General features: G+C 33.7%; 4 protein-coding genes across 4 annotated transcripts; 2 read left to right on the forward strand and 2 right to left on the reverse strand.

Moving 5' to 3' along the window:
• Positions 1-1,672: 1,672 nt before the first annotated feature.
• Positions 1,673-6,958, forward strand: LOC143600227 (elongation factor Tu, mitochondrial-like). The gene is made up of 12 exons (XM_077077977.1): positions 1,673-1,945; positions 2,362-2,437; positions 2,547-2,639; positions 2,727-2,801; positions 3,108-3,212; positions 3,969-4,059; positions 4,173-4,378; positions 5,305-5,388; positions 5,485-5,547; positions 5,632-5,694; positions 6,436-6,676; positions 6,805-6,958. The coding sequence occupies exons 1-12, from the start codon at positions 1,752-1,754 to the stop codon at positions 6,873-6,875; spliced, it is 1,362 nt and encodes a 453-aa protein (XP_076934092.1). The 5' UTR covers positions 1,673-1,751; the 3' UTR covers positions 6,876-6,958.
• A 1,343-nt stretch (positions 6,959-8,301) lies between these two features.
• Positions 8,302-9,290, reverse strand: LOC143600223 (uncharacterized). The gene is made up of 2 exons (XM_077077973.1): positions 9,204-9,290; positions 8,302-8,799 (listed from the first exon to the last, which is right to left on the reverse strand). The coding sequence occupies exons 1-2, from the start codon at positions 9,288-9,290 to the stop codon at positions 8,302-8,304; spliced, it is 585 nt and encodes a 194-aa protein (XP_076934088.1).
• Positions 9,291-14,923: 5,633 nt separating this feature from the next.
• On the forward strand, positions 14,924-15,727 carry LOC143600224 (uncharacterized). Its single transcript, XM_077077974.1, has one exon. The coding sequence runs from the start codon at positions 14,924-14,926 to the stop codon at positions 15,725-15,727; it is 804 nt and encodes a 267-aa protein (XP_076934089.1).
• Positions 15,728-15,935: 208 nt separating this feature from the next.
• LOC143600225 (uncharacterized) lies at positions 15,936-19,354 on the reverse strand. The gene is made up of 4 exons (XM_077077975.1): positions 19,286-19,354; positions 17,612-17,774; positions 16,764-17,151; positions 15,936-16,029 (listed from the first exon to the last, which is right to left on the reverse strand). Exons 1-4 carry the CDS (start codon positions 19,352-19,354, stop codon positions 15,936-15,938), a joined length of 714 nt encoding a protein of 237 aa, XP_076934090.1.
• Between the last annotated feature and the right edge of the window lie 5,240 nt (positions 19,355-24,594).

Here is a 24,594-nt window from a genome sequence, read left to right on the forward strand (position 1 = left end):
AAAAAGATTATTTTAAAGCGACACGAATCACGTAAATACTACACGTAGAAGAGAGAGGATGTACCCGACGATAGGGGTGCAAAAAAAATTCAGTTTCTAAACCGAACCGATAACCCAAATTAAATTGATACTCTTAGAAATTGGTTTGAAACCATGGAAACTGTGGGTACTAAACCAGTTTGTAATCCTCGCCATTGAAACATGTCTCAGACTGGTTAAATTGATCAAAACAGGTGAAAAGCCGTCCAAAACAGTCAAGAACCAGACAATAACCCGATAAGAAACCGAACGGTTTGTACTCAACCTGGTTTTAACTTTTGGCCAACCCGAATAGGTTTGAACCTGAACCGGTTTCTACAACTTAGATAAACACGTTTTAAAAACAAAGTTAAAAAGCAAAACAAAAAAGAATATATTAAGTGAAAAAAAATTTTAAGGTGGTGATATACTGATGTGCACACAAAATATATTTAGATAAAAGAAATGAAGATTGACCGATTAAGGGGAAAGTATAAAAGCATCCATAATAAGAGGTATAAAAACACTCAAAAACATACATAGTTATATTCCAATATGTAAAAACATATAATTATTTAAAAACACTCAAAACTCATCTAATAAGAAATCATAAAAACACTTAAACACATCCCCACATCATCAATTTTTACCTTTAACAAAATTATTATTATTTTGTTATCCATTGCCCAAACCCCCACCCGGCCCCACAATCTATAAAGGGTCTACAACTTATTTTTTTAGTTCTTGGTGAAGAACTTATTTGAAAAACACATATATTCTAAAAATAACTCCCGCAACAGAGGAAAAACGCATGACATGTAAATCTCCAAAAAAATAGCTCTAAAACCCCCTTAATGTGAACTCTCTAATATGTCATCCTTTCCAATGTGGTGTAGTCAGAGGATACATGGGTTTCTTAAAGGAGACCCAGATTCAATCCCCACAAACAACACTTTGGAGGGGTATGAGTGGCTCAATGATGGAAAACTAAGATCTTTGTGATTTCTAGTTTGACCCTGAGGGCGTCCGGGTTTAACACCAGTGGGTCTTTAGACGGGTGAGACTGGATATAACTTGGAGGCGCTTAAGGGCTCTGTATGGCCGGGTTATGGCAGCTGGCGGTGGCCTTTTGCTATTGGGTCACCCCGTAGGGAATGCCTAGGCAATTCTATGTTTGTTGGACGTTCAAAAATACACGAATAACAGACTCTAAAACCGAATGATAAATTGTATTCAATCGTAGAGTAAAGTGCATAAATCATCCCCGTGGTGAACACTGCAATACAGAAATCAACCCTGTGATGGATTTTTCGTAGTTATAATTGTATCACCCTTGTGATCAACACTTTTTTTGAAATTTGAAACCATCCGGTTTTGAAATAACCGTTTTATGCACCACTACTCTCGGTGTTCCATCTTACATGATTGATTTCAATCATAGGCCACCAAAGTCCAAAGATTGATTGGAGAGAACGAATTGCCAAAGTTCAGTTACAAACCAATATTTCCAAAACTATAACAAATTAGTTAAAAACCTTAAAAAAAAGTGATATTATGAACTAGGCTTAAAACTTAAAAGCCTATAGCCCAGCCCAGCCCAGCCCAGCCCAGCCCAGCCCATTTGATTTCATTTCGATACGCCGAAACAAAACCCTTAACCCTGCTACAGTCACAAGTTATCGATTAATCAATCCTTGGTAAAACCCACCAAAACCCCTTCTTCCATTCAATCAATGGCGTCTGTTGCCTTCAGAAACTCTAATTCTAGCCGATTATTTAAACTATCTCCTCAATTACGCTCTGGTCTTCGAGGATCCGTCATATCTACTTCCGGTATTATTCCAATTACTCTTTCGATTTCCGGAAATGATAACGCCGTGGCTAGTTCTAATCCCTGGTGGAGATCCATGGCCACTTTCACCAGAACGTAAGCTCTTTCTACGGATAATGTGCTTGTTAATATTAATTAAGATAATTAGGTTTTACGTTTATTTAAATTGTAATTAATGTATTCAATATCTATTCGTTTGATTTCAATCTGATTAGGCTTTATAATCAATAATTAGCTTACTGATTTCATTTTGACTTTTCATGTTAGACTTGTTAGGTTTAAGCTTAGAGATTAATTTGGTTATACATTAAAGAGAGGTAGTATTTAAGTAGGTTTTGATTTATTGTCGCTTGAAATGAATATTAATGATGAATACACTTAACTTGTCTCCACCAATCATGAATTCATAATACATTATCAACACTGAATTTATTGTTATCTATAAGTTGAGTAATTTTGTAGGAAGTTAATAAAATTGTTATTGAATGTTTGTTGTATTATATTTACGACAGTAAGCCTCATGTTAATGTTGGAACAATTGGACACGTTGATCATGGAAAGACTACATTGACTGCTGCAATTACAAAGGTTTGATTGCTTGATTTTGCCATATACTTCATGTATTCTTATTTTTTGATATAAGTTCTGTTTTTATTCATGGAGTAAATATAGTTTTGTTAATTTATGTGTTTTTTAGGTGTTGGCGGATGAAGGGAAGGCTAAGGCTATAGCCTTTGATGAAATTGATAAGGCTCCTGAAGAGAAAAAGAGAGGAATCACAATTGCAACGGTTTAGTATCGTTTTATTTTATTTTCAGCTTATTTAATTAATGTTATACGTTGTTATTTATTTTTTATTCGTTGTTTGGTTATGCAGGCTCATGTTGAATACGAAACTGCTAAAAGGCATTATGCTCATGTCGATTGTCCAGGACATGCTGATTATGTTAAAGTAAGACATTTATTATATACTAGTTTTATTGGTAAAAGATGGTTTATGTTACAAGTTATGCTATGATGAATGATTTTTAACCTTTAACTATTAGCTACTGGGAAACTAACAACTAGGTGTTTATTGAATGGGACGAAACTCAAATTGCCCTAATAGTTACGTAGCTGAACTTTTCGTAACTCAGTTGACCATCTTGTTTTTTAGTTGGGTTTATATTTAACCAGTTTTGTTTGTTTAGTCATGTGAGTTTTTCAAATATATGGCTTTGTTTAGTTGTCGTGTTTCTTAATTTGCTATAATATATAGAACATGATCACTGGAGCTGCTCAAATGGATGGTGGAATTCTAGTTGTTTCTGCACCCGATGGGCCCATGCCCCAAACAAAGGAACACATTCTTCTTGCACGTCAGGTTTGTTTCAGTTTCACCTGGTTATACTTTTTGAATTTTGTGTTGCGGCAGATGATAAATTTATGTCGGGTGAATGTTTGATAAAGAAATAATTTTTTTTAAATGGTTAATAGTCATTTGTGTTTAAGCTTCTATTTTATATAGCTTTTTGGCATCCGTATGATAGTCTTGTTCTATATGAACATGGGGAAAATTGTCCGATGAGGATACCAAACTAGGACTTTTAGGGGGTGTTTAGACCTATATTTTAAAACTCGTTGTGTGTTATTGAATAATCAGGTAGATAATTACTTTTAATACGTATTCTTTTGTTTAAAGTTGTGCTAACAAATTTGATTATTAAAGTAAATAATGAGAAAAGGACCAGAGGGGCATTTTTTAGATTGTTAGAGATCCGTATATCAAATATATTAATATCTTATTTCTTATCTACTGTATAAAATTTTTATCTAAGTAAGAACTGTTAAGAGATATGCGGATAAAATGTTTATACCATAAATAAACCAGTTTTTTTTTCTTTTTTTTTTAATTCTAAATTATCAGTTTGTTGCAGCTGGTATGAAGTTTATTTAACCAAAATTTATCATTTAATCTTTAAATGATCAGAGCCAGGATCACTTTTTCAGTTTATTTAAACACTAAAAATTTATGATTGTTGAGAGATTGGGTATCTTCAGATAATTTTGATGTATCCTTTTTGCATGATATTAATTGAAGTTTCAAAAAGTTAGAATCAATGTCTCTGTCACTGTACAGGTGGGTGTGCCATCACTTGTGTGCTTTTTGAACAAATGTGACGCGGTTGATGATCCTGAGTTACTAGAACTCGTTGAGCTAGAGCTTCGAGGTAAATGTTAATCGTTGTCCCTTTTATACTTATTCACATTTAGGGTTCACTTCATTATTTTATGACGGTTTTGATATCTTTCATATAAACATATATGTTTGTGATAATGGCAGAGCTTCTTAGCTTTTATAAGTTTCCAGGGGATGAAATTCCCATCGTACGAGGTTCTGCCTTGTCAGCATTACAGGGCACTAACGATGAACTTGGAAAGAATGCTATTTTGAAATTGATGGAAGCTGTAGATGATTACATACCTACGCCTGAAAGGCAAAAAGAGAAGGCATTTTTAATGCCGATTGAAGATGTTTTCTCAATTGCGGTATTTACATTGATTTCAAACTATGAATTTTTATGTTATTAAGTTCTTATCTATTTAAAGCACCGTATAATTTTTTTAAATTATAATAAACATAAGAAACAACATTGCACATATATGTTTCAATGATCATAAAGAGGCCTTATTAAAGTGGGTAGTTAGTTGGGCCTCGTTGGGCTTCGATGCCCAGAAACAGTTTTGTCTACCAGTTTTCAAATTTGATAATAGTTAGCTGTGTCAAATATGATTACAAGTATTATTGTAACAACAATATCTTTTTAATTTAATAAAAAGTATCTAGGATCTTTTATGTGTTAATTTTCAACACAACATGAACCCGGCAAGAAAATAATAAGGTTTTGGATTGTCATATCCCACTAATTTAATAAACGCGCGTTGTTCGTGTTGATCTGTCTAGTTAAACAAGTCGTGCTTGGTTGACCTGTTGAACTTGTTTAATTAAGCAAGTTGACCAACTAAGTCGTTTATGATCCGTCCAGCCCATTTTTTACAGACCAGAAACCTATTAACACGTTGACGACTTGATCATTACCTGCCGATTCTAAATGGGTTGCAAACTTTTAATTGTGTGTGTGTGTGTTGAGGTTGACCCACTCAACCTTTTTGATGATCTGTCTAACTCACTTTGCTACAAACTGACAAATCGTTTAACATGTTTACTACTTGATTGTTATCTGCCAACTCGTTTAGATAAGTGTGTTACGCGATTTTAAGTGTGCGTGCTAGGATCGATGGTTTTTTACACGAATATGGTTTGTGTTTGGGTTTAACAATTTAACACGTCAACCTGCCAACCGCCACAATTTGTATTATTGATTAAAAAAAGTTTTATTTAATTCAAGTTTTATCCGAATCAGTTGATATACCTTGTAAGTTGTAACATTTTTGCTTTTTCTCTCTCGTTCAAGGGACGTGGCACTGTGGCCACTGGACGTGTTGAACAAGGGACAATTAAAGTTGGTGAGGAAGTTGAGATTATGGGGTTAATGCAGGTAAAATGTATCATTTGTTGCCTTTGGTTGTGAATAATCATGCATGTGTTAGTGACGGCTTAATATAAATTTCTTTTTATTTTATATTTGTTTCAGGGTTCTAAAAAAACAACAGTTACTGGTGTTGAGATGTTCAAGAAGAGTTTAGATCATGGAGAAGTAAGTGATTGTTCTTTGATAATTCTTTTTCTTACCAAGGTTCCATGTGACACTAATTGTATATTTTTTTTCTTTATTTGCCAGGCTGGTGATAACGTTGGTCTCCTTTTACGTGGCATAAGTAGGACTGATATCCAGCGGGGACAGGTAATTAAAAATTGTTCAAGCTACAACTTAATTCTGCATCCCTTATTGAGCTTCTATGTTAATTTGGTTTATGGTTTATCATCCTATTCTTGGCAAAACGGTTAGGTCGGGTTGTGTAGGGTAACGGGTCAGAACGAGTTTTAGTTAAATATAGTCGTTTTGGTTTGAGTCAAATGCATGTTTTGGTTCACGTCAGAAATGGGTATGGGTCAAAACAAGCTGTTTTAGAAATGGTATTCATTGCTAAAACCATATTTTTTTGTTTGTTTGACCTGGCAATTGTAACCTAAACATATAAAATGGGTGTATTTGAACTTTTAATACAGACCCATGGGTTGATTAAGACTACATATTATTTTCAATGGGTCCAACTGGGCAAGTTAAAAAATACAAAAAAAAAGCTGCATTGCTCACATGTTAAAAAACAAAATCTGAAAAATAAAAGAGCGTGCACGACGAGCCACGTGATAGCTTGAGCTTTTGATGAACCGAGCAGTGAGCTCTATGTTTTAACTTGTTGAGATAAACGAGGCGAGCCGGCTAGTTCTGGTTTGTATACGCGCCTAGCCCGTACTCACCGTGGATTGTCTCGTCCTGTTTACAACGATAGTAGGCACATTTGTTTATGAGGTTACTGCGGTTCTGTACTTAAACTTGGTTCTGTAATGAACATGTGTGTGTGTGTGTATTATATAAATATAAATGCATGTTGATATCGGTTTGCATGATGGTTTTAAACAGGTCATTGCGAAGCCTAATAGTGTAAAAACATACACCAAATTTGAAGCAGAAATATATGTTTTGACAAAGGATGAAGGCGGGCGTCACACAGCCTTTTTCTCAAATTACAGACCTCAGTTCTATTTGAGGACTGCTGATGTTACTGGGAAAGTGGAGTTACCTGAAGATGTTAAAATGGTTATGCCCGGAGACAATGTCACTGCTGCTTTTGAACTTATTACCCCTGTTGTTCTTGAACCAGGTTCGTTTCGTTATTCTTATACGTGATAATTGATAAATATTGTTTTTTATGCTTTTTTGTTGAATTTTACAGAGAGCTGATTTTTTATAAAAAAATGGCACTTAAACGTATTGATGTTTGGTTTATAGGACAAAGATTTGCCCTTAGGGAAGGAGGTCGGACAGTTGGTGCAGGGGTAGTTTCAAAGGTGATAAGCTGATAAACGTGCCGCTTTTTATTTAATTTTTTGAAATTTGTCTCCACTTGGTTATCAGGAATAGGTAAGAAACATAATTTTGCAACTACACTCACAGCAGTTTAATTATGCAACTACAGCTTTGATTAGTTATTTTGGATTTTTTGTATGGTATAGCAACCCACCTGTTACTTGTTAATATAGGTTTGCTTTGCCAGTCTTTTATCTATAAAGCAAAAAAAATAATAATCAAAATAATATTTTGCCACATGTTAACAAGGTGTGGCTTGGTTGCTGCACATGGGGTTTAGCTAGTTGTAAATATGTATCGAACCAGTCGTTCAAATCAATCTTGTATTTTTATCTTTATAAATTGAACCAAGTCAAAAGCAACATGAATAGTCACCATCGTTCATCTCCACCTTGTGCAACCGTTCAACCATCAGAATATTGCCGGCCAACCCTAGCCATGTTACAGACATTTTTAGCAGCCATCGAAAAAAAATACCAACGTTCAACGGATTTTGTAAATCCCTCAATTGACTAGAGTAGGGTGCTTATCGAGCCTGAGGTGCTGAATGCTAGATTTCTATAGATCTAGACGGAATATGTAGAACATGCAAGTGTGCGGAAGTCAAAGATTTAGCCATAACCCAAACCCTGGTACAAACTGAAAACATTTTATACCAAGTGTGCAATATTTTAAACTCGAACACCAAAAATGTTACTGTGGTTAAATCATATGGACTCCTTGTATAATTAACTCTTGAATTTATCAACTACATTGGGCTAAAATTGCCACACATCGAGTTAGCGGAATTAGCTGAAACAGTTTTCCCCATAACCAAATTGTATTCAACCAGAGACATGACACGAATAAATGCATTGGTCATGTTCGGGTTCAAGCTGTCAACTCGGCATGGTTGACGCCCTATTTACATTTAACCAAAATACCTTACGTACATTTAACCAAAATACCTTAAGTAAATTCGGTTTTCGAATCAAATTCAAATTTGTGATTCTTTATCTGGTTTGATTAGGAAAATCAAATAAAGTTCATATTATTATTTTTTTAAATGCATATACTTTTTATTTGTTTTATATATATTAATTATTTCTGTTTACATTAATTTTTTTTTCTCTCATAATTCGTTTTGTTCAAATCTATCTGAATTTGAATCGATTTTTCGATTTCTAACTTGAATACGCTTGAATTCGAATAACACAAAATCTGACCCGATAACGACACAATATAATACAGTGATTCGCAAAATTGTTGTTGCAATTTACACATCCACATATTAAATTTTATGCAAAACTTGATCAAACAAAGATCAACTCCAAAATCCAAATCAGATGACCAAAGTTGCTTAATCATCAATTCCCCTATTTTACCCCAATTGACATACACCATCATATATATATCTTCACATGAGCTCACTGTTCTTCTTTAAGCAAGCCTTAACACCAACACTGCCAATATTGTTGCAGCTCTAAAGTATATTTCCTTCACACTTCTATCCAATTCCTTCATCATTTCTTCCTCTTTCAAACCCTTTTTCTTGCTTGAATTCCTATTAATCATCATGATCGTATCCCTCAGCCCGTTCACGGCCCACGAAAGCCACACGAGGCCCAGCCCGAGGCCCGTGTTGAGGAATTTTGATGAACAAAATGGCACTCTGCCACTAGCTAATTTACATACAACCGAAAATAGAACCGCGATTCCTGTTCCTGCAATGCTGGCTGAGAACTGAGTTAGGAGACTCGGTAGCTCGGGGCCTGATTTCCTTAACACAGGAATTGCTGATTTCCCGTTTCGGTTTTTATCGTATATTACTGATAGTAGGCTTTCACAGGCTTGAATGTAGTTGGTTCTGTGTTGGATTGTCGTCTTGTGACGGGACCCTTTCTTCTTTGTTGTTGACTTCGGTTTGACTTTCTCGGACTGTGTTAGACAATATTGTTATGGGTCAAATTGACTGGTCAACACAGATTTTGACAAAGTATAACATAGCTATCACAATTATGTCATATTTTGAAAGTGCCCTCTGGCCGTAACATGTGTTTAGTATGAGGAACAGTCCGTTTGACCTCTCATAAGTCAAAAAATTGCATAATGACGTTACAGGCCTAATAGACTGGTCAACACATCTTACTACTCTAATAAATGCCTACTACTATATGCCACTTGTCACACTCTCATCCATTCTCATACTTTTTAATTGATTTTCTTAAATATGGATCTTACATGGGTCATTACCACCCATTTTATTTGTTATTCAAACCTCATATCCTTTATCCAATCAAACCCTACATACCAAATTTCTCCCCAACTCTCATCGTGTATGCCTTTCCATCGGCCCTCTCCATGGCCTCCACCACCACCCAAGTGCCGGCAACTAAATAGACCCTCTCCATGGCCACCACCGCCACCATTACTATCCCCCCCCCCTCACTATATCTACCATATATATACATATACGACGCAACGGTGGACCTCAAAACCCCTAAATCTCTTTCTCTCATCTTCACCAGGTAATATAATTATTATTATTAACTCTTTTGATTGAATTTTGATATTAGATTGATTGAAGGTTTAGGTTTAATATGTTCAATTTGAGATTTGTGTATTAACTAGCTCTTTACTGATCAAGTGTATTTGATATTATTATTATTATTATTATTATTATTATTATTAATCTGATGTTTTAATTATGTTAAGATCAACTGATACTTTTAATTCATCTTACTTTTCCGTATTATTATTATTATTATTATTACCATTATCATTATCATTCATCTAAACTGCAAATTAATAATAATATGTTCAAATATTTTGATTTAAAGTTTGTTACTTTTTCTCAGAATATTGCCTAGAATTGTATTCGTAAACTAATACTATGATTGAAGGAAGGAACTAGGGAAGCGTAAGTGAAGGAGTAGAATGATTATTCTTAATAACTCGGAAGTCAAATTTTTAATTTAGATTTTATTATTATAAATGGTTTAAACCTCATTTTCAAGTGAAAGTTACCTTTATGCATATTTGAGTCAAAGGTTTGCATTTATTGTTATTAATGATGTGTGAATGTGGTTGATTTTAATAGGTAGGTTCACAAACTGCATTGATGGAGATGACTTCAGCGGGAGGATGATTTTCTTGGCGGTCATATAATGATGAAACTGAAACATATGATGACAATATACATAGTCGACTGTTGGACTATTAGAGCAACTCAATGTCACTAGAGACTCTTCGGATTATTTGTGGTACATGACAGAGTAAGTGCAATCTTTTGTTACTTTCATGTAGCATGTTGCATTATATAGTTAAAAAAGCGATTACAGGTCACCCGACCCCTGTAACAAATTCTAAAAATGACCAGTTTCATGCAGTGTCCGGGTTGGTTCCAATGAGGGGTTCTTGAAAATCGGGAAGTGGCTTACACTTACAGTCTTACCTGCAGGCCATGCTTTGCACGTTTTCATCAATGGGCAGTTATCAGGTAAGAAGTTTGAAGATAATATTTTGTCATTATTTTGGCATTCTTATTCTAGAGCTTTGTCCTTTTTAGTTTGATAAATCCTATTATAGAAAGAATTTGTATGTATTTTCTTGGCTATGCACAAAGCAAATTATTGAACAACATAAACAAATTCAAACCATGTTTTTGTTTTCCATTTTGTGCAACAATTGTTGTGTAATATAACTCATTCAGAATATTCCATTCTTTAGAAACTGTCTATGGAAGTCAAGCAAATTCAAAACTAACGTTTAATAAACCGGTAAATCTAAGATCATGTGTGAACAAGATTTTTCTACTAAGCATTGCTGTTGGTCACCCGGTATGCATTATCTCTATATGTATATATACACATTCATAATACATACACACAAATGCATGTTAATCTTATTGTTCTTTTATATGGTTTTATAGAACATCGGTCCACATTTTGAGACATGGAACGCAGGTGTTCTTGGTCCAGTCACACTCTATAGTCTCAATCAAGGTAAAAGAGACTTGACTAGGCAAAAATGGTCTTCCAGAGTATTGATCGATTATTTTAATTGAATTATTTACTTCAATCACTTTTTTTATTCTTATTTAACCTTCTAGAATATTAGTCTTATTGATAATACAATTTTTAAAAAAAATTGTAATTATAAATCAATAACTTAATTAACTTAGAGTTTTATATGGAAGTTATCTATTAGTTTTCAAACTAATATCTATAACTAACTTAGAGTTTTATATGAAACAAATCTAATAATTTGAGTAACTTATGGACCTCGTCAACTGTTTACATTAAGTTTGGTGTTTAACATAGAATTAATAATAATACGATTTTTAATTTTAAAATGGATTCTGTGATCACCTTTATGCATACGATTTAAAATGGATTCTGGAATTACTATTATTATTATTATTATTATTATTATTATTATTATTATTAAGCTTATTGCGTATTGATTATTTATTATCTGGATTCTAATAATATGCATAATAGTTCTGATGGAATAAACTTTGATGTGATAATATGCATACACGATTTTAAAACATGAATGATAAGTTTGGTGTTTAACATAAAATTAATAATAATACGATTTTTTATCCAATCAAACCCTAGATACCAAATTTCTCCCAACTCTCATCGCGTATGCTTTTCCATCGGCCCTCTCCATTATAAATCAATAACTTTAAATAATAATACGATTTTTAAAAAAGATTATTTATTATTATTATTATTATTATTATTATTATTATCTAGACCAGAGCATGTCTGGATAAATACTTAGAAATGGCTTTCCGATGACATTCTTTACAACCAGCGACGTCTTTTAAAGTCACCGCGTATCAATATTTTGGAAGTTATTTTTACAATCTTTATATCTATGTATATAGTCATTAATATTAGCAAATTAATTTTTTATTCAATTTTAACAGAGTTATCACTAACCGAATATCAAATCAAGAACCTCACTTTATTTGAGATTGAAAAAATCTTGCTGCGCAACAACTCAAGCTTAAGAAAATGTCAAACCATGCCTTTCCCCGATGCCGAGTATATATCTATTGCATCTAATAGTTTGATTCAAGAAGAGTTGTCATACGACCAAAACTTGATAAAAGTAGAGTTCCAAACTTTATTTAATTCAATTACTAATGAGCAAAAAAATGTTTTTGATCGTATAATGATGGTTGTTCAACAGAATAAAGGTGGTGTGTTCTTCGTATATGGTTATGGTGGAACAGGTAAAACGTACTTATGGAAGACCTTATCAACTGCCATAAGATCAAAAGGTGAAATCGTCCTAACTGTTGCTTTAAGTGGAATTGCTTCGTTATTGTTAACATGAGGTCGCACAGCATGTGACATTCGTCAATTTCGGGTCACTTTTGTTATGTAAACCCGACCCGTTTGTAACCCGAACATTTCAAATATATAAAATATTGGATCTTGTCATTTAAAATATACAAAATATATAAAATATTGTTTTTTTTTATATTATGCATTGTTTGACCATTTAAACATACCCATTTTTATGCAAACCATAAAAGAATCTTTATACCCAACCCTTCACTCCTTCCCTATATATACACACCCATCTTCTTCATTTTACTCTTGCTACATCTCCAAAAAACTCTCTCAAACTCCATAGATTCAAGGTTGTTATTTCTTATGTATTTTTTGAAGTTTTTAAAATAAAGTCAAACTAACTATAGTCTTTCATTCTAACTTGTTCATCTAACATTACTAACTCTTGAATATGGTGGTACAACATATATATAATACACACCCCTTGTTTCCTTTATTTGTTACTTCACCGACTTTGGTTGGTTAAGTTTCGAATGTCATAAGGCAAGGCTTCATGGAGGACTTCGTGTTCTTGATATATATTTACACACACATAACTTATTATACATATCACTTATGACTAACTTCTAACCCTTTAGTTTGTTCATCCTATTTACAAGTTCCATGGTGTGGGTTTGTATAAGACTAACCTCGGTTTAACCGAAACTAGTCCAAACCGGAAACCGAACTTTTGTTTACTAGTTTTGTTAAAATAGTTGTTTAAACATGTTTATTGCTAGATTTGAGTTTCAAAAATCATTTTTACAAGTTCTTTGATATTAAGCATATGGAATCCATCTATGAACTCGTTGGGAGATGGAAACCGAACTAAACCGAAACTTTTGCTTAAAAGACTTGTAGTTAACTTTTTTTGTTGTAAAATTTAAGTTTTCTTCATTTATAAACCAATATACAAGTTCTATGATATTTAGGCATGTAGAAACCATCTATGAACTATTTGTGAGATGGAGACCGAACTATACCGACTTTTACTCGCTTAAGACACACAAGTGTGTTTTTAGTTATCAAGACTTGTATATTTCTTTAAAAAAAATAGTTTACAAACTGATTTTAATTATTTTTCTTAAGTACTTGGAATAGTTGGATCCAACTTGATCTCATAACATAGTTTGAACCGACAAAACCGAACACTCGCTTAACGTGCGTTGTTAGTTCTAAACAATAGATCTACGTACTTGGTTAAGTGTTGGTATGTTTTAATGAGTTATCTCATAACAATTAATATTTTGGAAAGTTGACTTTGGGTTCGACCATTTGTCAAGACCCGAACCGACAACCCGAACACTCGTTAAAAACCCGTTTTAGTATCTTTAGCCTAATGGAACTTGCATTTTAGCATTTTCCCCACCTTATTACTTAACATTGGTTAAGTAAATATTAAGGTTAGATACTTTAACCCGGTTTTGAGCAAACTTACATTTTTTAAAAGAGTTATTATTGTAAATTCTTAAATAGTTACATTTTAAACCTTAAACTTTAATTGATTAGTTTTTGCAACAATTATTTTATTTAAAGATCTTCAAGACAACCTTTCTAAATCCAAGACTTTCTTTTATTTAGGCTTCATACGTTAAACTCGTCGTTCCGGCAAATCTCCAAATAATCAATCTTTCAAGTTTATTACTTGAACGTGAGTAACTTCATACCCCGTTTTCTATCTTTTATTTTGGGGGTGACATTTCAACTTATCTAAACTAAATGTTTTATACTTGGGGTCTTAAACCACAAACGTTGTTGTATACCTTACTTGAATAATTGCTCGATTTGGTGTTCTATGCTTATTTGACTATGTGTTTATCGCTTTTGGATGGTGGAACTATAAATCCTAGACCATTTGGCAACCCCTCATGGCAAGGTGTCGTTAACGTAATGCAATTAACGATAACTATAAAATCCTAAACTATTTGGCAACCCCTTATAGTTGGGTGTCGCTAACTTGTTAGCGATAACTATTTATCCAAGTTTATAGCTATTATTTATGGTTTTGTATACTAGTTTTGTGGCTTTTCATACTATATATCTATTGTTCAAACTTATGAATTGCTCACCAACCTTTGTATTGATAAACTTTATTTTATGTAATGTTACAGGTTTGCATCTAGGTTGATTATGGAGTTCGGTGAAGAAAACATCACAAATACCGTTAGGATATTAGCAAAAATGAACAATATTTGATTTACTATATTTTGTTGTATTTGAGTTATGAATATTTGGTTATGTGACATTTTCGATGTTGTGAAATGAAATGAGTTTGTTAAATATTGTCGCTTTAAATAGTGTCATGCGCTTATGAGCAATCGTTGCACCCCGGCATGTCCCGCCGCCTTTGGTCGGGGTGTGACACAGCACATTCCAGGTTGCATATTCCGATAAATCTTAATGAGTATTCTACTTGCTACATGAATCCAGGAACAGATGAGGCGCAATTATTAGAAAAAACCAAATTAATAATTTGGGACGAAGCTCCAATGCACCACAAGCATGGCTTTCAAGCTCTTGACAGGTCTTTAAAAGATGTTTTATCTTCTAATTTGCTATTTGGAGGAAAAGTTTTATTTGGAGTAGACTTTCGACAAATACTACTTGTAATTCAAAAGGCGACTAGACATGACATCGTAAACGCCTCTCTATGTTCTTACATTTGGAGTGAATGCAATGTCTTGAGATTAACAAAAAACCTAAGGTTAACTATGGGTACGTCGTCATCTGATGTTGAGGAAACTAGATTATTTGCTAAATGGATTTTAGATATAGGTGAAGGTAATATTGACGGTCCTAATGATGGTGTTGCAACGATAGATATACCTGAAGATCTACTTATAAAAGATTCAGTTGATCTTATATCAAAACTTTTTGACTTTGTATATCCTGATATTCTACATAATTACGAGAACCAACATTACTTTCAGGATAGAGCAATACTTGCACCAACAAACGAAATTGTTGATGAGATTAATGATAGTTTGCTCAAGTTTTTTCCAGGTGATGAAGTCGAGTACTTAAGTTCAGATACCATATGCAGTTCAGAATATATCAATGATATTGTTGATACAACTTTATACTCTCCTGAACTGCTTAATGGTCTAAGAATATCCGGACTATCAAACCACAAACTGGTGCTAAAAGTTAGTGTTCCTGTTATGCTCCTTAAAAATCTCAACCAGAAAGAAGGCTTATGTAACGGTACTCGACTACAAATTATATCTTTAGGTACTCATGTAGTTGAAGCCAAAATTATTTCTGGAACTAACATTGGTCATAGAGTTTTGATCCATAGATCGCCACTGACTCCATCAAACAACAAAATAGCATACAAATTTCAAAGACGACAATTTCCCCTAGCAGTATGTTTCGCGATGACGATAAACAAAAGCCAAGGTCAATCATTATCAAGGGTTGGTTTGTACTTAAAAGAACCCGTATTCTCACATGGACAACTATATGCCGCCTTGTCAAGTTACAAGCAGGTGTGGCTTAAAGATTCTGATTCCTGATAAAGACCAATACAACAACAAATGTTGTGTACAAGGGAATTTTTTCTTATATATAAAATATGTGGGTAATGTTTTATTTTTTAATTCTTGTAATTTTAATGTAATTTGTAATTATATTAACAATATATGACAATTGTGTTATTGATTGTATTTTGTTTAATGTTTAAATATTAAAATTTTCATTAATTGCCCGTGTAATACACGGGTCTCAAACTAGTATTATGATATAAAATAAATAGACATACCTCTTCAGAGGAGCAACGATCACGGTTTCAAGCTCCAATGCTGATCCATAATCCAGTCTGTTTATGACAACATAATATCAATTTTCAAGAATCAAAAGTGGCCATTTTGACCATTTTACCCAAAACTGGGTCAATTTGGTTTTTATTTTTATCTCCAGCGGGTCAAAACAGGCAAAGAATTAGACTTCACTAAAAACAGTTAGATTATTGTTTTACAAATTAAGTTTTTTAGAATTCTTATTTAATACATAAGTTCTGTATAACATAATGGACAAAATAGTGTTGATGGGTCAGCCCAACCTGGCCTAACCTGTTTTGACCAGTACAGGTCTGACTTGTTACCCAACGACAGGGGTGTACTCGTGAGCTACTTGAGATTGGCTCGCTAAAAGCTCGAATCGAGCCGAGCTTAAGCGAGCTCGAGTTTGAGTTTTAGAAATAGAGCTTATTTCTTTACAAAACTTATGAAGAATTATATATTTTTCCCTTTTTCAGACTAAGGGTATTCTGGTCATTTCTTTTCTTGAAAAAATTAACAGAAAAGTTAACCTCCATTTATTTTAGGGACCAAAACCATAATCTGGACATATTTTAGGGACCACAACTATATGTATTTTATATACTTATAATATAAATAAAAAGATTATTATAAATTTATATAAATAATTATTAATTAATAGATAATAAACGAGCCGAGCTCGAGCCTAGTCAAACTCGGCCTCAGCTCGACTGTATCTCTACCCAACGGGCCACTTGCCATTCACACGGGAGTACATGTACCGCGTACGTACCTATTAAAATGGGGTACCAACGACTTCCTCCAATTAGTTGAATTCTTTGACAAATAGAACTCAGAAAGAATCGAAAGTATGTCCTTCATCTCAGTTCTAGTGCCACTCAATGACACATGCCCATCTTCATCAATTGTAATTTCAGAATGTCGAACCAAATCACCAACAAAATCAATTAATGGTTGCCGGGAATCAAGTTCTAGGTTCTGATAAATAAGCTGAGAATCCATGTGAACAATATCGGCAATATACGGCTTGCAGTCTGTTTTCACGGTTTTAAGAGCCGTTAGGCCTGAAAGTGATAATAGATCCGGCTTATCTTTCTCCACTTCAATTAAACCCGACATTGGAAACTTGAAGTTGAAAAGTGTCGAGTTCGGGCAACAATCTGTCGAGAAGGGTTGTAAAATTAGAAGATTATTGTTACTGACATGCAAAGCTTAGGGGTTTGGTTTTTATTACAAGTTTTTTCCAATAGTAAGGGTAGTTTGGTCATTTCACATACATTTTGGAAAACTAGCGGCATCCATTCCAAGGATCATCAGCGTTATGCTTTCAAAATAGTAGGAACCATACGTGTTATTTTTCAAAATTAAGGACCAGTAACATATATCATGTTTAATATATATCTGCTAATAATAATAATAATAATTATTATTATTATTATATTAGAAAAAAATAAGTGATTTTACTCTACCATTTGATATTGGTTTTGTTGCAGCTAATATCAACTAATAATCAGATAATTACAAGTACAAGTAATTTACAAAAACACTAGAAATTGATTATTAAGATTTAATGTTGCAACAATAAGATAATTAATTTCAAAAAGAGAGAGATTGGTGAACCTTGGATGTCAATGAGTGCTGGCTTTGTAATAGTCTGGTCAATCATGACAATTTGTTTGTTATCGAATAACTCGTTTATCGGCTTCCATGGGCCCACATTGAGGGGACTTGAGCGTATGACATCATCCCGTAAACCATGAATAGGCAAAATATGTTGTGAGTCCTGCAATAAGGACATAACATTGAAGAATTTATTCTTGCAAATATACAAATTGAAAACATATGTTGTAAAAATGATTTTTCCTTCGGAAAACAATCAACCATGAAAAATAACCATGTTAAGTTTAACGTCTTTTGACATGATCCGAATTATATGGTTCCCTAAGACAATAATTCATTCATTTCCCATAAATTATATGATTTTTTTTCACACAACTATGTACAAGTAGTATGGCTGCAAGTGACCCGAGTGCTTATCAAGCGATCTCAGTTCAATCGTGCCTAATCCATCAAGTTTGAATTCAAGTAAAAATATAATCTTGAAACATAAAGAGGCGTTGACTTCGAGTTTACAGGAACTCAAATCCAACTTTGATAGAGCAACTCAAGTCATAATTATGTATGCATTTAATTAATTGCTAATATGAAAGTGAAGTGTGTAAACTAATATAGATAAGTCATAACAAAACATCCAAATTACCTAACAAAAAGTCAAAAACTAAATAAACCACAATCTTAATATCTAATCCTACCCTAATTCAACAAGTCTAACAATTTTACACAATAATGCAAAATTCAATCAAAAAGTGAAATATTCATCAAGTCAAACCAATGCAAAATTGAATTCATTAAAAGTCAAAAGCAGTAAAATCAACACAAACAAAACAGTTGAATCCCGTGTTTTAAATACCGGGTCGTACCGGCATGTTGAACCAGTAATACCGGGTTTCGCATATTAGGCCGGCATTTTGAGCCCGATTTTTTTGGACGGTTTGCTAGAACATCAAACCGACAGTTTTTTTTCTAAAGTTTCAGTTTAAACCGTCAAATCTGTTTATAGCCCAAAAGATTTTTGATATTTTGCGGCCTTTTTTTTTTAAAAATTACTTTTAACCTAGCGATTAATATTGAAACGCGCATACTTTTGTATTAATTTTTAAAAACAAGTGCTTTTGTATTGTTTTGTTATAACGAATTACCTTTTGGATTATATTTTATGGGGAAAGTTAACGTACAAAAGGTGAGAATCAAGTAGAGTAATTACATAATTACTCTACTTGTATGTATAAAAACTCTACTTGATTCTCACGTTTAGCACGTTAATTTCATTTGTATTTGATCCAAACCCTATATTTTATTATCAAATCATATGCTTTTGAGTTATATTTTAGTTGAAGTTGCAATAATATCAAATTACAAGGTAAGCGGTTGTACCATTTTTTAATTCAATCCGGTACGAGTAAAAAAACCGGTTTTTAAAACATTGGTTGAATCAACATAACCTCCAACTAAATTTTGATTAATAATCGAACATATTCAACACACCCGATTGAAATATGAAGAATAACTGAACAAAATCAACATGCCCAAGTGAAATTTGAAGTCAAATAGAACAAAACCAACATACCCAATTAAAATTCGAACAATAATCGAACAAATTCAACATACCCAATTGAGAAAACTTGAAGAATAATCGAACATAATTCAATCAGTAAGAAAGCTTAAACAATTAACCTTGGGTAATCTATTGAAGCCTTGTTCAGGACCAAAAAAGAGGGTAGGAAGATACCCATTAGAAGCCATAAGCGGGAGAAACAGATAACAGAAAGATATGATATTAAACCCAAACAAATCTTGTTTCTTGAGTCGATTGTGTGTGTGTGGGTCACAAATGGCTACATCTATTTTGTAGTCTAGTGGTTAACAATGAGGTTGTGGATTCTCTAGAAAGATCATGGGGCTTTGGTTGGTGAGGATTAATAGACGATTTGGGATTTTTATAATACAATTATTATAATGGAGGTGGGATTTGTTGAAGAATTCATTCAGTTGTGTGGCAGGTAAGTCCGCCTTTGAATGAATGACGACAGACACAATTGGTGCAACTTGTCGTTTGTCGCCACTAGTAGGTGATTTACTTACATAGATGCTCCTTTTACTATCTTGCCATTTGTGAATTTAGTAGCCCTTTTGGAAATGAGATCCTGAATTTCCCGTTCATGAATTTCTCCCGGACTTAGCACATGTACCGAAAATGCTCTAGTAACGGTATAGTTAAACACTACCGTGGGCAATAATTCAGTAAATACCGGTACTGATCTTGATTTTCTTAAAAACATGGTAATGTTATCTTTGCTTATCTCTACTAATGAGCACAATGTTTATAAATTGTTGAAAATGATTGAGTCGTTGAAGTCGGTTAGTTTAAGATACAATCTTAGTTTCATTCTGTTTGGAACTTGAAGTTTGTAGTTTAACTTTTGTTAGACTTAGACTACCTACAACGCATGCCAGGTGGGTGGCGATGTGGTATGATTGATGGATGGAGGTCGCACTTCCAAATGTGTGTGAGCAGATAGGTTTGGTAGGCGTCCTCCAACCATTTCAAACTTTTCTTTGTTTATTTTGACTCTAGTAGTATTTTAAATAAACAAAAATAAATTTAAAAATCAAACAATAACTAAAACCTAGAGAAATTTTCTTTATCCTAGGCTACTTTCTTCCCGTTATAAATAAACTTATAAAAACATTTTCCCACACAACTCTCTCTTATACTTCATCTCTCTTTTACTACCCGTTATATTGACTCATACATTTCAAAATGAGCTCTAGCTTGTGGGATGATATCCCAATAAGCATTCCACAAATGCTTACACAACAATTTCAACTTTTCATTTCAGATGTTTTGAAATATATTGCCATGCAAAATTTTGAGCTTGACCATGAAGAACAACCAAATTATTCCCGATGAAAGTTTAAATGATGGAACACGCCACAATTTCAAACACAACTGAAGAGGTTCAAAAGCTTACGTAGCCAAGGGCTCGCCAGGCACTACGAAACAATACAGTAGAACACACTTGGGTCAAGATGGAGTAGTTTTATTTATGTTTTATATTTATTAACGTCATATTGTACTCTTTTTTATAATAATTTACTAGTTTTTATCCCCCGTATTACGGGGGTTATTTTATATTATTTGTTTCTAAATTTTATTTATTTTTTGATTTTTTTATTGTATGAAAGGTAATAATATACTAATGGTTTGATGATAAATTGTTTCACAAATAAATGAGATATTATAATCCGGTTTAAAAGCTATATGAGTTTGATAAGACCCAAGACCCGTTTATTTTTTTTATTATAAAATTTGTTTTTTAATTATAAATAATATATATTTTTTTAAATAAATCAGATATTAAGTTTTAGTATATCCCTACTTTATAGATTTTTTTATCAAATATTTGGTGAGATTAGTTTTTAATTTAATGAGATGTTATAACCCATTTAAGAAATATATGGGCTTGATGAGACTCATACCCGTGAATTCGGGTCAAATGCATGTGTGACATTCGTCAATTTCAGGTCTAGAATAGTATTCGTTTTGTAAACTTAAATCTTGTAAACCGACCCGTTTTGTAAACCGACAATTTGGAAATAATCAAAATGATGGATTTTATGTTACAATATGGTTTCACACTTGTTGGGTCTTGAAAACATTCATTTCGGCCTTTAAAACGCGTAAAAACCACTTAAAACGAACCTCGGGGACCATTTCTGCCAAATTTGAAAAGCTGAAAATAACCATCAGGTACCCCATCATGCTACGCGATGGGGGAGGGGTGTCCTGGTCGGGTATCGCGACCTGCTCTGACCAGCAGCTGCGTATTTTTGTTATTTTATGCCTTATTTTGATTCATTTTCATGCAACCTCTTGATATAAACACTTATCTTTGACCCAACCCCTTCCCCTGTATATACACCACTATTCTCATACATAATTCCCTGCTAACATTTCTCATTTCTCTCTCAAAACATCGAAGATTCAAAGGTTATTTATTAGTTGTTCTTGAGTGTTTGACTTCTAAAAGTCAAACTGAGTTAAATCTTTCATTCTAATTTGTTTATCTAACCTTATTAACACTTGTTTATGGTGGCACAACATAATATAATACTCCTTGTTACCTTTGGTAGTTACTTCTCCGGCTCCGGTCGGTGAGGTTTCGGACCTAGTAAGGCAAGGCTTCATGGATAACTTCGTGTTATTGATATATATATATATATATATATATATATATATATATATATATACATACTTATCTAACTTTATTATTGCTTACTAACCATGCTTAACTTCTGCATTTTAGTTTGTTAGTCACATATACAAGTCTGGGTATGTGGAGACCATCTATGAACTCATTGTGAGATGGAAACCGAACCAAACCAAACTTTTGTTAAAAAGGCTTGTTGTTGACTTTTTAGTTGTAGAACTTAAATATTTTCATTTGTAGACTTTTTAGTTGTATGTGGAATCCATCTATAAACTTGTTGTGAGACGGAAACCGAACCGATACGATTTTTACTCGCTTAAGACACACAATGTCACACCCATTTGTCACACCCGACCAAAGGCGGCGGAACATGCCGAGGTGTAACGATTGCCCATAAGAACATGACACTAATTAAAACGACAATATTTAACAAACTCGTTTCATATCACAACATCGAAAATGTCACATAACAATATTCATAAGACAAATACAATATAATATAGCAATTCAAATATTGTTCATTTTTGCAAATATCCTAAAGGTATTTGTGTCGTTTTCTTCTCCAAACTCCATAATCAACCTAGATGCAAACCTGTAACATTTCATAAAATAAAGTTTGTCAACACAAAGGTTGGTGAGAAATTCATAAGTTTGAACATATAGATATGATGTGTGTTTAATGAATACCCTTTTTAAATGACTCACAACTGAGCTTTAAATTTATTAAACGAAAATCCTAACGAATCCACACACAACCGGCAAGTGTATCGATCACTAATAGTATAGACCTAAGGAAGTCCGAGTGTCGAACACAAGGACACGTGAAAACGTACTTAATACTTAACCCTAACAAGACTCACCTAAGAATAATATTTTTTAAATTGATTTTTTATTATTAACTACTTAACCTAACTTACTTTAATTAACTTAAAAGATTAACTTAAGAAAACTAGACAAAACTTTGAGAGTAAGATTTATCAATGGAGAAAATGTCTACCTATGTAAGAATCCTATTGAAGGTATAATAAGCTAATGGATTGTAGAATCTCACGACACCGGTATCTAAGGATGACACAACTAAGGTTCACTCAAGAAAGCTAGATCACCTCTCGGTCTCACTAACAAATGTAACACCCCGACCAAAGGCGGATTATACATCGGGGCGCCACATATTGCTTCATTACTCGCGACACTATTGGTGTCAATATTTATTTATACACATTTTATCGCGCACGCGCAGCGGGGAAAATAAAGAACATAAATCAAACATAAATCAATATATTATAAATTATAACATTCAAACATCATTAACTTGTCCTGATACATTTTAATTCTAGGTCCAAAAGTAAAAACGTCCTACGTGTCCACAAGCTCCAAAACAGCTACTGCAAACCTGAACATGTGTTAAAATAAACGTCAAACACTTGCGTGTTGGTGAGAGATCAAGTTTAATACAATACATAGATAACAATAAAATCTGCGCGCAACATGTGTATGTCTGGTTTTCAACAAGGGTGTAATCTGATCGGGACCAACTCTAAGAGACAAGACTGCCAGTGCTCACAATTGAGCTCACAAACAAGACTAACTGTGCAAGTGTAACAAAAGAGAAAATCATAAACGAATGTTCTCCCGTGTTCATCTAATGGTACCATGAAAACTGCGGAATAGACCGACAAGACGGTTAATGATCCACACATACAAATAAACAGCCAAGTCTACGTCCTCAACACATGGGATACTGCGCGACTAAAGTTCATAAACAGTTTAAGACTCAAGTTTTGTATGAACACATGAACATCCCAAAGCATTTAAAATAAAAAGGGATTAGATACGAGATAACTCACTTGATAAACGATGCGGTGAAAGATATGCAAGAATCAACTCTTAAACAAGCAAAGTTAACCTATAATTAAGATTATTGTTTTAACGATCTGTTTTAAGTCTTGATAATAAGTTAGCATAATTAATAAGTAAATTATTATATAATATATATATATTACCGGAAAAGCAGGGCAGAACAGGGAGGAAGACGGAGGCAGAGAGGAAGACGGCAGAGAGAGCAAGGAGCAAGAGAACAGGAGAGATTAAGTGTTTGTGTGTGATGTGTTATGAAAATATTATTATTATTTATAGGAAAACCCTAGGAGACACAAACCCTAGAAAAAAGGGGGAAAAGATCTCAAAAAGTAAAAGAAAAGATATCAACGGTAAAAAGTTCTGAAAAGTAAAGATATCAAAAGATATGGCAGCTGCAGGGGGCAAGATAAAGCTGACAGGGAACAGTAAAAAGCATGGGCGGATCAGATAAAGGTACTGGTCAAGCATGGCAAAAGCAGATCTCAAAAGATAATGTCAGTCACTTTTTCTACCAACCAATGGGGGTTGGTACGCATGCTGCGCCGAAAGTAACTATTCAGACATTAGATAGGTTAGGTCAACAGCACAGAAGATAAGACAACACAAAAGCAAACGGCTAGATTTAAACAGAAGATACAAGGGTTAAGCGCGGGAAGGCTGAGTGCGCGAGCGCGAAGGCTGGCACAACAATCCTTAGCGCACTGCGGGAAGAATCACATCCTTAGCGTGCTGCGTGAACTAGAATTCTAAGCGCATCGCGGGAAGAACATACATTCTTAGCGCATTGCGGGAAGAACATGCATTCTTAGCGCGCTGCGAGAAGAGTTCTCTTCACGCATCGCAGGAACAAGATGTCTTCACGCAGGCTTCCATGTAAGGAGTCTGGCGCGTGGAGCTGCAGACATCCTTAGG

This window comes from Bidens hawaiensis, unplaced genomic scaffold (genome assembly GCF_021521415.1).
Source record: "Bidens hawaiensis isolate Kalapana, Puna unplaced genomic scaffold, B.hawaiensis_p1.1 tig00053810_1, whole genome shotgun sequence".
NCBI lineage: Eukaryota > Viridiplantae > Streptophyta > Magnoliopsida > Asterales > Asteraceae > Bidens > Bidens hawaiensis.

Coding starts and splice junctions, on each gene's coding strand:
- LOC143600227 (XM_077077977.1), top strand. CDS start 1,752: ATGGCGTCTGTTGCCTTCAGAAACTCTAATTCTAGCCGATTATTTAAA. Junction 5,548..5,631: donor AGAGTTTAGATCATGGAGAA/GTAAGTGATTGT, acceptor TTTATTTGCCAG/GCTGGTGATAACGTTGGTCT. Junction 6,677..6,804: donor CCCTGTTGTTCTTGAACCAG/GTTCGTTTCGTT, acceptor TTTGGTTTATAG/GACAAAGATTTGCCCTTAGG.
- LOC143600223 (XM_077077973.1), bottom strand. CDS start 9,290: ATGGTGGCGGTGGTGGCCATGGAGAGGGTCTATTTAGTTGCCGGCACT. Junction 8,800..9,203: donor TGGAGAGGGCCGATGGAAAG/GCATACACGATG, acceptor TGTCTAACACAG/TCCGAGAAAGTCAAACCGAA.
- LOC143600224 (XM_077077974.1), top strand. CDS start 14,924: ATGGGTACGTCGTCATCTGATGTTGAGGAAACTAGATTATTTGCTAAA.
- LOC143600225 (XM_077077975.1), bottom strand. CDS start 19,354: ATGGCTTCTAATGGGTATCTTCCTACCCTCTTTTTTGGTCCTGAACAA. Junction 17,775..19,285: donor GCTTCAATAGATTACCCAAG/GTTAATTGTTTA, acceptor TCCTTATTGCAG/GACTCACAACATATTTTGCC. Junction 16,030..16,763: donor TTGGTACCCCATTTTAATAG/GTACGTACGCGG, acceptor TGTCATAAACAG/ACTGGATTATGGATCAGCAT.